Genomic DNA, 18,079 nt, shown 5'->3' with positions numbered 1-18,079 from the left:
GCCATGCAGCTATGCGTTACTGCAGCCATGTGTTACTGCAGCCATGCGTTACTGCAGCCATGTGTAACTGCAGCCATGCTGCTATGCGTTACTGCAGCTATGCGTTACTGCAGCCATGCAGCTATGCGTTACTGCAGCCATGCGTTACTGCAGCCATGCGCTACTGCAGCCATACGTTACTGCAGCCATGCTGCTATGCGCTACTGCAGCCATGTGTAACTGCAGCCATGCTGCTATGCGTTACCGCAGCTATGCATTACTGCAGCTATGCGTTACTGCAGCCATGTGTAACTGCAGCCATGCTGCTATGCGTTACTGCAGCTATGCGTTACTGCAGCCATGCAGCTATGCGTTACTGCAGCCATGTGTTACTGCAGCCATGCAGCTATGCGTTACCGCAGCCATGCGTTACTGCAGCCATACATTACTGCAGCCATGCGCTACTGCAGCCATGCGTTACTGCAGCCATACGTTACTGCAGCCATACGTTACTGCAGCCATGCGTTACTGCAGCAATGCCGCCATGCGTTACTGCAGCCATGCGTTACTGCAGCCATACGTTACTGTAGCCATACGTTACTGCAGCCATGCGTTACTGCAGCCATACGTTACTGCAGCAATGCCGCCATGCCTTACTGCAGCCATACGTTACTCCAGCCATGCGTTACTGCAGCCTTGTGTTACTGCAGCCATACATTACTACAGCCATACGTTACTGCAGCCTTGCATTACTGCAGCCTTGCATTACTGCAGCCTTGCGTTACTGCAGCCATGCAGCCATGAGTTACTACAGCCATACGTTACTACAGCCATACGTCACTGCAGCCATGCGTTACTGCAGCCATACGTTACTACAGCCATACGTTACTGCAGCCATGCAGCCATACGTTACTACAGCCATACGTTACTGCAGCCATGCAGCCATACGTTACTGCAGCCATGCAGCCATACGTTACTACAGCCATACGTTACTGCAGCCATGCAGCCATACGTTACTGCAGCCATGCAGCCATACGTTACTACAGCCATACGTTACTGCAGCCATGCAGCCATACGTTACTGCAGCCATGCAGCCATACGTTACTACAGCCATACGTTACTGCAGCCATACGTTACTGCAGCCATGAGCTACTACAGCCATACGTTACTTCAGCCATGCGTTACTGCAGCCATGCAGCCCTTTGTGCTGCTGGAGGACGTGACCATGAATGAGTTCAGCTCATTTCACTCAAGCACAACAATGACTGAAGGAAACAGGCTGCAGATGGTGGCCAAACACAAACTCTCACCACACTGTGTCAACAACACTAATAATAATCATAATAATAATAACAGCTCATTTCAGTGAGCACAGGCTACCTGTAACAGATGGGATCCTAATTCCTGACCGACTCCATCCAACGTGCGACTCACGTGACCCCACGATTCACCAAGGCCTAAAAAACAAGCATCAGGTGAACATGAATTAAATCCAAGTTAAAGGCTTTTCTTTCTCTCTACTGTGTACGACTGACAGGGAGAGTTTTAATCATATTATTGATTTAATGCTTTTACTGCTGTTGTATTTTATTTTTTAAAAGTTTTTATTGGTAACAGATAGCACAAATTTAACATATTACAACTTACAGTTCCATGTTTTTAAATATGTATAGAGTATAAACAAAAACAACATATATGCATACATAGTTGTATAATAAAATACATAAACAACATTGTTCCAATTCTTCAGTGGTTTATTCATATGTTGGTGCAGTCACATCTTAAAACCAGTTATGGTGCTGAATTAAACCATTTCCATGGTCCATGGAAAACATTTTTCATGATCCAGTGTTACAGCTACAGACAGTGTTTTGTCAGTTTTTGCACTAAATACATACATAACCTCAATACTGTTTTTACTGCTAATTTTAATGTTTTTAGTGCTAATTATAATGGTTTTAATTTTTTTACTGCTGATTTTAATATTTTTATTGCTAATTTTTATACTTTTATTGCTGATTTTAATATTTTTACTGCTAATTTTAATGTTTTTACTGATAATTTTAATGTTTTTACTGGTGATTTAAATGTCATTACTGCTGATTTCAATATTTTTACTGGTAATTTTAATTTTTTTACTGGTAATTTTAATGTTTTTACTGGTAATTTGAATGTTTTTACTGGTGATTTTAATGTTATTACTGCTGATTTTAATATTTTTACTGCTAATTTTATCATTTTTACTGCTAATTTTAGTATTTTTACTGCTGATTTTATCGTTTTTACTGCTGATTTTAATGTTTTTACTGCTAATTTAAAATTTTTTACTGCTAATTTTAATGTTTACATTAACTTTTAAATTGTTTAGTGTTTTCTGTTGCACTTTTAATCATGTTAAACACATTGAATTGCCTTGTGTAGGAAATGCACTTTCCAAATAAATTTGCCTTGTCTAAATATATATATTTATAAATATGATCGATCAATGATGTTCAATTGCATTTCTGTCGGTTAAAAAAGGTTTAAATGCATAAAAAGGTAAAAAAAAAAATAAAATAAAGTGAAAAAAGAAAAAAGAGAGACAGCACCCATGTAGTACCTTAGTATACATGTGCTTAATTTGAATTTTCAAAAATAAAAACATTACTAATCAGTAATTTCAGAATTAGAAATACACTGACTCATCCCAGGGAGAAATTCCTTAGTCACAGCAAAGTCTCGAGAAATACTACAAATGAAAAGAAGAAACACAAATAAATAAAGAAAGAAATGAAAAACAAAACATACATAATTAAGTAAAAGACAGTTAATTAAATGTAAAAAAAGTGTCTAAATATCTTATGGTGCGAGGCCACCGCTGCTGTTTGGGAAAAATAATACTTAAAATAACTACATCTATTCAAAGTTATTTTTTACCCTATTATAATCCAAAAAAAAAAACCAAAAACCTATTACATTCATGTATAAAAATAGTTTTTCTATTTCTGTTTTCATCATAATATTTGAGCAAATTTTGCCCGATGCCCATTTTATGAAATATGATGTTCTTTATTGATACAATATATATCTGTAAATGCAGACTAATCTCTGAGGCTGATCCAGGCTTTTCTCAGTGCGTATATTAACACTCTATATTTCATACATTTAACAATATATTTTATGTATTTATCACTTCATATTTCATGTTTAACATTAAATATTTCATATATTTAACATTATCCACATTTCTTATATTCTACATTATATATGTTATATATTTACTACTTCATATTTAATATATTTAATTTCATATATTCAACATTTTATATTTCATACATTTCACACTATATATTTTATATATTTAACACTATATATTTCATATATTTAACACTACATATTTAATATATTTAACACTATGTATTTCATATATTTAACACTACATATTTAATATATTTAACACTATGTATTTCATATATTTAACACTACATATTTAATATATTTAATACTGTATATTTCATATATTTAACACTACATATTTAATATATTTAACACTGTATATTTCATATATTTAACACTACATATTTAATATATTTAACACTGTATATTTCATATATTTCACACTATATATTTTATATATTTAACACTATATATTTCATATATTTAACACTACATATTAAATATATTTAACACTATGTATTTCATATATTTAACACTACATATTTAATATATTTAACACTGTATATTTCATATATTTCACACTATATATTTTATATATTTAACACTAAGTATTTCATATATTTAACACTACATATTTAATATATTTAACACTGTATATTTCATATATTTCACACTATATTCTATATATTTCATATTTTAACACTATACATGTCATATTGTCATGTAATATTTCATAATTTTAATATAACAGTGAACAGTTCTCTCCACGCGGCTCGAGCTCTGAAGGTAATTTTAACATCAAAGCTGTGATCGATCCGTAGAAAACGAAGTGTTTAATAATAGGAACAAAACAACAGCCAAGTACCGAACTATCAAAGATAATTATGGATCAATAAAGAAAACGTGCGACAAAGCACGCGGGTCTGAGTCTCATTTACAGCTTTAACCCTTTAAACAGCAGCCGGTTATTAATCTGATCACTGAGAATATAACATAATAAACACCGGGACTAATATATCCTTCCGCCAGATAACTGAATATAACATAATAAACACCGGGACTAATATATCCTTCCGCCAGATAACTGAATATAACATAATAAACACCGGGACTAATATATCCTTCCGCCAGATAACTGAATATAACATAATAAACACCGGGACTAATATATCCTTCCGCCAGATAACTGAATATAACATAATAAACACCGGGACTAATATATCCTTCCGCTAATTTTAACATTTAAGTGAAAAGCCAATGAAAGTGATTCGATCCGAGCCAAGTTAATAAAACGTCCAAAAGACAAGTCATTATAATATATTGCGTTAAATATGAGCTTAAACGAAACGAGTGTTTATGGAACATTTAAAGTTTGTATAAATAATGTGATTAGAGTGTTTCTATCATTGTGTAAATGTTGGAAAAACACTGAAATAAAGTGGTTTATTAGGACTGTGGTCTGTTCATTATTAAATACAGGAAACACTCACCTCACAAACATTTCACTCATTTCATTTAAATAATTAGCGACTATATCTGATAATTTAAAAAGGCTTTTAAATAAACGGACGACTTATTTTATTCTTCTTCATTATAATGGTCGGAAAACTGTCATCTAACAATTACAATAAATCTGCCGTTCCTGCGCACATTAGGCCTGTGTATTCATTTTATAATAATAATAATAATAATAATAATAATAATAATAATAATAATAATAATAATAATAATAGAAACAACGGAAATTATTAACCCCTATAATTTTACATGTTCTGTTAATATCACTGTGTGGTGATGTAAATAAATGTGTGAGATAAATTACAATGATCATTGTTTTATAACAATAATTATTCTAATTAAACTCCAGCCGTGTCACAAAAAAAAGGAGAAGCGCGAGCGGAGAATTGAACGAGAACGTGCCCAGCGCTAAAGGACGGGAATAAAACAAGTTGTTTTTATTAAGTGTGTGTGTGTGTGTGTGTGTGTGTGTGTGTGTGTGTGTGTGTGTGTGTGTGTGTGTGTGTGTGTGTTTCAGAGCTCGTGTAAAACATGATGGATTCAGCGCATGCGTTGCTCACATCAACTGTCACTGCAGCTCCTTTTTTAATGTAAAATAAATCATAATAACGCATTGCACTGTATATTATATATGTAACATATCGAGTCCAACACGTTTCAGGACAAATAAACTCAAGGATTTTTGTCAGTAAATATAGACATCACCAGGGTTGTGTGATTATTGTATTTATATATTTTATTTATTGTGCAGATGTAATGGATGTGAGTAAATGCAGCAGCAGCTCCATATGTTGGAGCATCATCACACGTGGAGCTCATACTAATATCTGTGGCTTTGCAGCAGTCACGCAGAATAGAACCTCATCACTGACTAATCTGCTGCTGGAGGGGCCACCCAGGGGCCCCCCTGACAAGTACCCCCACATTAACACACACACATGCAGGAATAAAGCCTGAGAGAATGCTCATCCACATGAAGAGGATTTTATTAGAAAGCATGAGTATAGTTATTCATTATTTGCAGACAAACTGTAATTCTGAAACAGATGTGACAAACCAAAACTCAGCAGAAATGCGTTTTGCACATAAAGCTGTAAATACTTCAATATTTTAACACTCGTAAAAAATAATAAAATATATACATATGTATATATATATACATAGTTTTTTAAAGGAATAAAATTGATGCAAAGAACAAAGAAAAAAAAGATCTCAGCATTTGCTTTAAAAACTGAATTTAATCCTGAGTAAATAAACACGCTGCATGGGTTTATAAATGTAATAATGTTCCCTAAAATCTGACAAACACCATCATTTATTACATTTACTGTTTTTTTTTTTTTATTGGGTTTTGCATCTGTTAATGGTGTAGAATGGGGGTTTGACAAGCTTCTTCTAGTCAAAGGTGTTTTATATTAAAATGTGACTTTTTCACTTATTTCTGTTCAGATTTGTTTATTCATTTTCATAAATGTTTTAGTCATTCGTTCAAAAATAAATAAATAGAATAAATATTGAATGTATAGAGGCTGTATGTATGATGTCTGTGTATGTAGGCCGTGCTTTGCAGAGTGTTGAAAAGCAAAGTCAAAGGTGTGTATGTGTAACATGTTAACCTCTCATAAACATACAAACTGAAGACAAACACGTCTAAATATACATAAATAATAACATACTTTCACTTTTCTTTAGGTTGTTTTATTCTTGTTTCAGTTTCAAAGGCCTTCTTTTTTATCTTATTTTGTCAAATTAAAAGCTTTTTATTTCTTTACTACGCATGACAGAGGGAGATTTTAATATTATATTATTGTTGATTTAATGTTTGTACTGCTGATTTTAATGTTCTTTAATTATTTTTAAATTGTTAAATATTTTCTGTTGCACTTTTTTATCATGTAAATCACATTGAATCACATTGTGTATGAAATACACTATACAAATACATTTCCATAGTTTAATTCTCAGTTAGGAATAAAATAAAGGAAGAATAAACAACTGCTGTTTAATTTAAATATGATTTTTTCAACAGAAATGTGGAATAAAAAGCATGTATTTTTAAATGTAATTTATGTTCCAGAAATGTTTACGGTGTGCTGTTGGGCCTGCTGTGTAGTGTAGTATATTAGTGCTGCATGATTCATCAAACTTTAATCATGATCACGATTCTGGTTGAAACGAATAAATATTTACATTTATAATGTGGGCTCTGCACTCTGTAATAATGTATTTATTCTGTTAGTCTTTGGAACGTTTTAAATTCTAGGGTGTTTTTTTTGTTTTCATTTATTGAAAGTTTTATTTTGCACTGTAAACTGTACACATATTGTTTGTTTAAAAGTAGCGTAATAAAAACACGAATGTTCTCCTACCTTCATAAATAATTATGATTTAAATTGTGATTACAATATTGATTAAAAAAATTATCGAGAAGAATATTTTGACCATCATTGTGCAGCCCTAGTATATCGTGTAATATAGTGTATAGTATAGTGTAATGTAGTGTATAGTATAGTGTAATATAGTGTATAGTATAGTGTAATATAGTGTATAGTATAGTGTAATATAGTGTATAGTATAGTGTAATATAGTGTATAGTATAGTGTAATATAGTGTATAGTATAGTGTAATATAGTGTATAGTATAGTGTAATATAGTGTATAGTAAAGTGTAATGTAGTGTATAGTATAGTGTATTATAATGTTATGTTTAATATAGTGTATATCGTAATGTAGTACAGTTAGTTATGTATAACGTAATATAGTGTTAGTATTAGTGTTCTACCTTCCGGAAACACGAGCCTCATCTTCAGGTAGCTGCTGGTCAGCCTGATGATGGACGCCTTGTCCAGCTGGGAGGTGATGGCGGAGGGAAGCGGCAGCAGCTTGGCCAGCTCGTAGAACTCACTGTTCTCCTTCTCCCGCCGTGTCCGGGCCGCGTTCTTCGACTTCTCCTTCATGCTGCCCCCCTCACAGCGGCCGCTACCCGCGGTGAGACGGTCCGAGCTCGGCCCCCGGCCCTCCTACCCGGAGCCTGAAGCTTCCCTCATGCCTCCAGCTGTTCCCGCCGATGGATGGAGGAGGTTTAATCCTAATAATAAGTCCTATTTATCCACCGTGAGGTGCAGAGTAAAGGTACCCTGGTCCTGGATCACACACACACACACAGAGTGAAGGACGTGACCGGGATCCGAGGTCAGAAGTGGGGTAGGTGGTTAGTGTGAGGTCCTCAGCCCCCCGCAGTGACCACCGTCTGTCTCTATCCACCACCACCTTCTGGACAACATCGATGTCCTTTCATCAGGGCCCGCCCACCACGGATTCACCTCCTCCAATTAAACGCCCATAAACCCTGCTCACGAGTCTATTGGCTAGGCGTACGGCAGGCCAAGCGGTGATTGGCTGAAGGAAAGTTCACCTCTGGCCTGAGGAGGATTAACTAAACCCAACAACTAACTAAACCCCAACAATAACCTAAACTAAACAATTAACTAAACCCAACAAGTAACTAAACCCAACAACTAACTAAACCCCAACAATAACCTAAACTAAACAATTAACTAAACCCAACAAGTAACTAAACCCAACAAGTAACTAAACCCAACAAGTAACTAAACCCCAACAATAACCTAAACTAAACAATTAACTAAACCCAACAAGTAACTAAACCCAACAACTAACTAAACCCAACAATTAACTAAACCCCAACGATTAACTAAACTAAACAATTAACTAAACCCAACAATTAACTAAACCCCAACGATTAACTAAACTAAACAATTAACTAAACCCAACAATTAACTAAACCCCAACGATTAACTAAACTAAACAATTAACTAAACCCAACAATGAACTAAACCCAACAATTAACTAAACCCAACAATTAACTTAACCCAACAATCAACTAAACCCCAATATTAACTAAACCCAACAACTAACTAAACCCCAACAATTAACTAAATTAAACAATTAACTAAACTAAACAATTAACTAAACCCAACAATTAACTAAACCCCAATAATTAACTAGACCCAACAATTAACTAAACCCAACAACTAACTAAACCCAACAACTAACTAAACCCCAATAACTAACAAAACCCCAATATTAACTAAACCCAACAACTAGCTAAACCCTAACAATTAACTAAACTAAACAATTAACTAAACCCAACAATTAACTAAACTAAACAATTAACTAAACCCCAACAATTAACTAAACCCAACAATGAACTAAACCCAACAACTAACTAAACCCAACAACTAACTAAACCCAACAATAACTAAACCCAACAATTAACTAAAACCAACAATTAACTAAACCCAACAAATAACTAAACCCAACAATTAACTAAACCACAACAATTAACTAAACTAAACAATTAACTAAACTAAACAATTAACTAAACCCAACAATTAACTAAACCCCAATAATTAACTAGACCCAACAACTAACTAAACCCAACAACTAACTAAACCCAACAACTAACTAAACCCAACAATTAACTAAACCCAACAACTAACTAAACCCAACAATTAACTAAACCCAACAATTAACTAAACCCCAACAACTAACTAAACCCAACAATTAACTAAACCCAATAATTAACTAAACCCCAACGATTAACTAAACTAAACAATTAACTAAACCCAACAATAAACTAAACCCAACAACTAACTAAACCCAACAATTAACGAAACCCAACAATTAACTAAACCCCAAAATTAACTAGACCCAACCATTAACTAAACCCAACAATGAACTAAACCCAAATAATTAACTAAACCCAACAATTAACTAAACCCAACAATTAACTAAACCCCAATATTAACTAAACCCAACAACTAGCTAAACCCCAACAATTAACTAAACTAAACAATTAACTAAACTAAACAATTAACAAAACCCAACAATTAACTAAACCCCAATAATTAACTAGACCCAACAATTAACTAAACCCAACAATTAACTAAACCTAACAACTAACTAAACCCAACAACTAACTAGACCCAACAATTAACTAAACCCAACAATTAACTAAACCCAACAATAACTAAACCCAACAACTAACTAAACCCAACAATTAACTAAACCCCAACGATTAACTAAACTAAACAATTAACTAAACCCAACAACTAACTAAACCCAACAATGAACTAAACCCCAATAATTAACAAAACCCAAACAATTAACTAAACCCCAATAATTAACTAAATCCAAGAATTAACTAAACCCAACAATTAACTAAACCCAACAATTAACTACCCCCAACAACTAACTAAACCCAACAATGAACTAAACCCCAATAATAAAAAAACCCAAACAATTAACTAAACCCCAATAATTAACTAAACCCAATAATTAACTAAACCCAACAATTAACTAAACCCAACAATTAACTAAACCCAACAATTAACTAAACCCAATGATGAACTAAACCCCAACAATGAACTAAACCCAAATAATTAACTAAACCCCAACATTTAACTAAACCCCAACAATAAACTAAACTAAACAATTAACTAAACGAAACAATGAACTAAACCCAACAATTAACTAAACCCAACAATTAACTAAACCCAACAATTAACTAAACCCAACAATTAACTAAACCTCAATAATTAACTAAACCCAACAATTAACTAAACCCAACAACTAACTAAACTAAACAATTTACTAAACCCAACAACTAACTAAACCTAACAACTAACTAAACCCAACAATGAACTAAACCCCAATAATTAACAAAACCCAAACAACTAACTAAACCCCAATAATTAACTAAACCCAAGAATTAACAAAACACAACAATTAACTAAACCCAACAACTAACTAAACCCAACAACTAACAGAACCCAACAATGAACTAAACCCCAATAATTAACAAAACCCAAACAATTAACTAAACCCCAATAATTAACTAAACCCAACAATTTACTAAACCCAACAATTAACTAAACCCAACAACTAACTAAACCCAACAATGAACTAAACCCCAATAATTAACAAAACCCAAACAAATAACTAAAGCCAACAATGAACTAAACCCAACAATTAACTAAACCCAACAACTAACTAAACCCAACAATTAACTAAACCAAACAATTAACAAAATCCAAATAATTAACTAAACCCAACAATTAACTAAACCCAACAACTAACTAAACCCCAATAATTAACAAAACCCAAACAATTAACTAAACCCCAATAATTTACTAAACCCAACAATTAACTAAACCCCAATAATTAACTAAACCCAACAATTAACTTAACCCAACAATTAACTAAACCTAAATAATTTACTAAACCCAACAATTAACTAAACTAAACAATTAACTAAACCCAACAATTAACTAAACCCCAACAATCAACTAAACCCCAACAATTAACTAAACTAAACAATTAACGAAACCCAACAATTAACTAAACCCAACAATTAACTAAACTAAACAATTTACTAAACCCAAATAATTAACTAAACCCAACAACTAACTAAACCTAACAACTAACTAAACCCAACAATGAACTAAACCCCAATAATTAACAAAACCCAAACAACTAACTAAACCTCAATAATTAACTAAACCCAAGAATTAACAAAACACAACAATTAACTAAACCCAACAACTAACAGAACCCAACAATGAACTAAACCCCAATAATTAACAAAACCCAAACAATTAACTAAACCCCAATAATTAACTAAACCCAACAATTTACTAAACCCAACAATTAACTAAACCCAACAATGAACTAAACCCAACAATTAACTAAACCCCAATAATTAACTAAACCCAACAATTAACTAAACCAAACAATTAACAAAATCCAAATAATTAACTAAACCCAACAATTAACTAAACCCAACAACTAACTAAACCCCAATAATTAACAAAACCCAAACAATTAACTAAACCCCAATAATTAACCAAACCCAACAATTAACTAAACCCCCAACAATTAACTAAACCCAACAATTAACTTAACCCAACAATTAACTAAACCTAAATAATTTACTAAACCCAACAATTAACTAAACTAAACAATTAACTAAACCCAAATAATTAACTAAACACCAACAATTAACTAAACCCCCAACAATTAACTAATCCCAACAATTAACTAAACCCAACAATTAACTAAACCCCAACAATAAACTAAACCCCAATAATTAGCTAAACCAAAACAATTAACTAAACCCCAACAATTAACTAAACCCCAACAATTAACTAAACCCAACAATTAACTAAACCCAAATAATTTACTAAACCCAACAATAAACTAAACTAAATTAACTAAACCCAACAATTAACTAAACCCCCAACAATTAACTAAACAAAACAATTAACTAAACCCAACAATGAACTAAACCCCAACATTTAACGAAACCCAACAATTAACTAAACCCCAACAATAAACTAAACCCCAACAATAAACTAAACCCCAACAATTAACTAAACCCAACAATTAACTAAACCCAACAATTAACTAAACCCAACAATTAACTAAACCCAAATAATTTACTAAACCCAACAATAAACTAAACTAAATTAACTAAACCCAACAATTAACTAAACCCCCAACAATTAACTAAACAAAACAATAACTAAACCCAACAATGAACTAAACCCCAACATTTAACGAAACCCAAATAATTAACTAAACCCCAACAATTAACTAAACTAAACAATCAACGAAACCCAACAATTAACTAAAATAAACAATTAACTAAACCCAAACAATAAAGTAAACCCCAATAATTAACTAAACCCCAACAATGAACTAAACCCCAACAATTAACTAAACCAAATTAACTAAACCCAAAAATTAACTAAACCCCAACAATTAACTAAACCAAATTAACTAAACCCAAAAATTAACTAAACCCCAACAATTAACTAAACCCCCAACAATTAACTAAACCAAATTAACTAAACCCAAAAATTAACTAAACCCCAACAATGAACTAAACCCCAACAATTAACTAAACCAAATTAACTAAACCCAAAAATTAACTAAACCCCAACAATTAACTAAACCAAATTAACTAAACCCCAATATTAACTAAACCCAACAATTAACTAAACCCAACCGTTTACAATTATACTATGATCAAATATAAAGGAATAAATAAGATTATACTTTAATAAAATATATATAAGATTAAACTCTAATATTTGAGTTTATGTTATAATAAAATACAATGTCATTTATTACATTATAATCTAATATATCTAATGTAATTAATAAAAATAAACTAATAAAATATATCTATTGTAATGTATACGATTATACTCTAATAAATACATCTACTGTAATATTTGCATTTTTTATAATGAAATATATCTAATGTAATTTATGAATTCAAACTACAAAAATTACTACAACAATTATTCTCTGATAAAATGTCTACTGTAATATATACAATTATACTCTAATGAAATATATATAATGTAATTTATGAAATTAAACTGATAAAATGTATCTAATGTAATATATAGAATTATAATGTAATAAACAAAGAATCCAATAATAAAACAACATTTTTATAGAGCTACTATATTGGGTCAGAAAATCTAAACCCTCAAAGAATCAGTGACAGGAGAGCGATTAGTAACTGTACATCAGTGCTGACAATGTATTTATGTATTTATGTATTCATCATGTATTGTGACTGGGACATTTAGAGCCAGCTGTTATTTTGAGAACCATGTTTTATTTATTACAATTTTAAACATCAGCTTTTAAAAAAATTACAGAAAACAATGAGAAAAAGAGGCGATAAGTTCTAAACTGCAAAATAGAAAAATTAATTAAACACCATTGACCGTTTGTAAGAAATATGTTTATTATTTGTCTTTCAAGCCCTCAGTATTTTCATTGTTTTTAATGAGTTTAAAATGGTTTTATATAATAAGCAGTGAACATTGTGAAATAGGCTACAATATATTAACAACATCTGAGCGCGTGGATCACGATCTATAAAGTCAATGAGAAGAGAAACATACAAAAGAAAGTTGTTTAAATAAATAATATTAATAAACTGAAATATATTTCCTATTGGTCTGTGTTGTTTACACATAAAGAACAGTTTATACTTAACATTTAGATTACATTGGTAAATTAGGTTTTTAGTGTTAAAACAAATAATCCTTTGGAAGCTAAATAAGTGTATAATGTATTTCAAACACACAGCATACTGTACCCACCCACCCACCCACCCACCCACTAATGTTCTGTTCCATTGTGAAACAACCCCCGTGTGTTGACGTTGGAACCCTTGGTTTTGGGGGTGAACTTGTTTTTGTTGAACTGTTCGGGTTCCTTTGGACTAGTTGTGCTCGACCCCCAAAATAAATGTTCCAGAGACTGGAGACCCCCAATGTAGCTGAAGGTGGGTGAACACAGACATGAACATTGAGGAACAGTCATGTGGAGACAGGACCATCTATAAGGGGAATAAAGGGGAGAGATTTTTGGGGTCCATCCATAAAGTCAGTAAAATGATGGTCCATTGTTCTATGAATCTGTGATAACCATATTTATTTATTTATTTATCTGATTAATATCCGTTTTTAATTAGAAATAAAATTAGCTTAAAAGTGACCAAAAATGATCAAAAAGGTTAGTAAAATGGGATTTTTAAAAACCACCAAAATTGGTTAAAAGTTGCAAATTAAAGTGACCAAAAATGGACAGAAAAAGGATTCAAAGTGTCAAAATTATTTTAAAAGTGGTATAAAAAAAAAAAAAAAAAAGTATGAATAATTAGCTTAAACTGAAGAATAATGGGCATGGCAAATTGTGAATGTGGTTAAATTGGTCAAATAATCATAAAATATGTTGAAAAGAGATTGAAAGTTAATAATGTGTCAACATATGTGACATTTGTGGAAAAGTGGTGGAAATGAAACTAGTACTGAAAATGTCTTGAAGGTGAAAAAAAAAATGTGCAGAAAATGCATTGAAATGTGATGTAGAAGTGTCAGAAATAAGAGTAATGTAGCAAAAATGTATTAAAAAGAGCAAAATTATGGCAAGAAAAAGTGATGAAAATAGGTTAAAATATGGAAAGTTTGGTGTAGTTGTAGAATAATGGGTAAAAAAAAAAAAAAAGCAAAAGTGGGCTCAAATTGTTGAAAAATAAATTCTTAGTTTTTTGAAGACATCTGGCGACCCTCTCCCAGTGTCTCACGACCCCAAATGGGGTTCTTACCCCAAAGTTGGGAACCCCTGAGCTAATGAACATTGATACAGGACAGAACAAAAGGTGTTTTGTTATTTTTGTTGTTTTTTATGTTTAATGTAATTTTTGTTGTGATTTGATGTGACTTTAATGTGTTTTTCTTTAATTTTTTGTCATTTGTGAATTTTTGTTGTGATTTTATGGGGTTTTCCTCTAATTTTTGTACGTTTTATGTATTTTTATTGTTTTGTGTGTTTTATGGAATTTTTTGTAATTTTATGTGACTTTAATGTGTTTTTCTGTCTTTTTGTTGTCGTTTGTGAATTTTTGTTGTGGTTTTGTGGGTTCTTCTATCATTTTTGTTGTCATTATATGCACTTTGTTGGTGTTTTGTGTATTTCATGTACTTTTTCTGTTTTGTGCGTCACGGTTTTGTGACAATTAGCATATTTTTTGTTGTTTTGTGTGTTATGAGTCATTTTAGTGTATTGCTGTTTTCCTTTTTGTTGTATATTTCTGTCATTTTGGGTGTTTTCAGAGTCATTTTGTGCATTTATTTTGAGTGGCCACACAAAATTAGACTGAGGGCCACCAGTTGCCCACTTCTGCACTAGACATAGCAGATGATCCTATAGAGTTTGTCCTGCTGATCTACCAGGAAACATCAGGATGAGGTAGCGTGGTGTATTTTTATCTCTCTGCATGTGGCAACACTTATGAGAAAACATCAAGCTGGAATGATTTCCTGTGGTTTGAAGGTTTCAAAGCAGATACAAAGCTTGTTTTTGTGCTGTAGAGGCACAAACCCTGACCACAAACCTCACTGTATGTCACTCACTGCTGCTCTCTCACAATCTGTGGCTTTTCTTCACATACTCTCACTTTATTCCACATTCAAAGTGAGCAGCACATGACCTCACTTATCTCTGGATTATTCACACTTTACAGTATGAGGGCCAAATCTGGCCCTTTAGAGCAGTGCTTCTCAAATGGGGGTACGTGTACGTGATGGCACTACAGGGGGTGCTTAGAGAGAGAGAGAGAGAGAGAGAGAGAGAGAGAAAGAGGAAAATGAACAAATAGTCAGTCTTGGTCCCTCCCACCCCAGGCGAGATATGACCAGATATGATAAGAACTTCATACTTCCTGCTGCTGACCAACTTTATGGAGATGCAGATTTCATTATCCAACAGGACTTGGCACCTGCACACGGTGCCAAAACTACCAGTACCTGGTTTAAGGACCATTGTATCCCTGTTCTTGATTGACCAATAAATTCACCTGACCTTAACCCCATAACAAATCTATGGATTATTGTGTACTTTGTGTACATGTTCATACTGTACATGCTCATACTTTTCATGTTCATACTTTTCAGTTGGCTAACATTTCTAGAAATCTTTTTTTTGGATCGTTCTTAAGGAATATTCTAATTTTCCGACATACTGAATTTGGGGTTTTCATTATTTGTCAGTTGTAATCAATTAAATTAAAAGAAATAAACATTTGAATTATATCAGTCTGTGTGAAATGAATGAATATAATATACATGTTTCACTTTTTGAATGGAAATACTGGAATAATATAGCCGCTATGATGCCAGACATGAGCTTCCATGTTGTGGAGAGGCAGGTTATTGGCCGATAGTTGGATGCGGCTGTACCCTTTGAGGGATCCTTCAGGATCAGGATTGTGTCCTTTGGTTAACCATTCAGGGTGATTCCCATCTCTCAGCAGCTGGTTCATTTATGCTGCCAAGCGCTCATGGAGTGCCATGAGTTTCTTTAGCCAGTAGGCGTGTATCATTATATGAGGTAGGCAGGGCCTGGTGCTTTCCAGGTTTTCATACCTGAGACTCTTTCTTGGATGTCTGCCACTGTGACGATGACTGGATTCTGTTCAGGGCGGTTGTTGTGGTCTTCTCTCACTATTGTGTGTTGCCTCCTTCTCCCATATGCCTTTTCAGTACTGTTCAGTATCCAGCCTTGGTGGGTCTGCTCTGCTATTGCTCCCCTGCCACTGAGCGTACACTTTCACTGGTTGAGTTGCGAACAGACGATTTATTCGTCTGGCTTCATTGTCTCTCATGTATCTCTTTAGGCGGCTGGCCAAGGCTTGGAGCATTTGTTTGGCAGTTTCCAATGCTTCAGGTATGGGCATCTGGCTGTACCTTTTGGGTACTTGCTTTTTCATTGCACCTTTCAGGGCCTCTGTCAATTGACTCACTTCTCTCCACGCTGCCTTGATGTTAGCCTCCAGCCTTCTTTTCCATGGTGGGTACTTCATCTCATGGTTGCTCTTACGATAGCCAAGTGTCTCTAGGATCACTGCTGCTGTGGAGTATATCAGCTCATTGGTTTCAGTGATGGTTGATGTAGATATTGCTCTCAGAGCTGCATTCACTTTCTGGTGGTACTTCACTTAGCCTCTGTAGTTAGCTTCGTGGTTGCCTGCTGGACATTTTTGCCATGATCTTCATTTTCAGGTCAGTCGCTGCCTTGTTCAGCGTGATTGCGGTTTCGTTCCCAATCTCTGGAGGGGGGGTTGGTGCTAACTCCGCTCTGACCTGGCCGCATGGCTCCACCTTGCCATAGCATTGGTGTTGTACCTCGTCAATCTCAAGTTGTGATAGCAGTTGCCTTTTGTGGATGTTGGAACACTGAGTTACTAGGTGTTTTGCCATGAGTTTGGACTGTGGGTTTCGTAATAACTATTTCTCCCACATCCTATGCATGTAGCCCTTCTGACTAGGGTTACTGGAGTAGTAGCATTCCAACAGAGCCCCATTTTCGCACCTTGCCCATTTCAGTCTTGTTCCAGTAGCCCATTTTTCATCAAGGTGCTCTGGTTCCCCAGCACCTGATGCAGACCTTGTTTGGCCGGGCGACGTCTGAGCCAGCGTGTCATTCATTTCATTGTCTCTCATCATTGTATGAGGTAGGCAGTAGCGTGAAGGATCTTGCCCAAGGACCCACGCTGGCAGATGGTATATTGTGTGTATATATATATAGATACGTAACTTATCCCTGGTAGTGCAAACTAGAGCACATTAATGTTGAAATTGCTGTTTTTCCTGCATAAAACCTGTGACTCTGGTCTGTATTTGGCCCATGAACTAAAATGCTTTAAAGACTTAGAACACATTTATAGCCCAATAATAACCATACAGTAGGACACAATGTATGGACACATAAAATGTTCAATCCTGATCATCTGTGGAAATACTGAGTTAAATTTCATAAAG

The 18,079-nt window shown here is 33.7% G+C and overlaps 1 protein-coding gene across 1 annotated transcript in view; it reads right to left on the bottom strand.

Annotated features, from left to right (window-relative positions):
- Positions 1-7,908, bottom strand: part of sim1a (SIM bHLH transcription factor 1a) — a 33,201-nt gene extending 25,293 nt beyond the window's left edge. The window contains exons 1-2 of the mRNA XM_028470883.1: positions 7,435-7,908; positions 1,360-1,436 (exon numbers count right to left, since the gene is read on the bottom strand). Of these exons, the coding sequence (XP_028326684.1) occupies positions 1,360-1,436; positions 7,435-7,609 (252 nt within the window). The 5' untranslated portion in view covers positions 7,610-7,908. The remainder of the gene's footprint in view (positions 1-1,359; positions 1,437-7,434) is intronic.
- Positions 7,909-18,079: the final 10,171 nt, after the last annotated feature.

Source organism: Gouania willdenowi, chromosome 16 (genome assembly GCF_900634775.1).
Source record: "Gouania willdenowi chromosome 16, fGouWil2.1, whole genome shotgun sequence".
Classification (NCBI taxonomy): Eukaryota; Metazoa; Chordata; class Actinopteri; order Blenniiformes; family Gobiesocidae; genus Gouania; species Gouania willdenowi.
The sequence above is the reverse complement of the archived record's forward strand: the minus strand, read 5'-3'. Positions and strand labels throughout refer to the sequence as shown.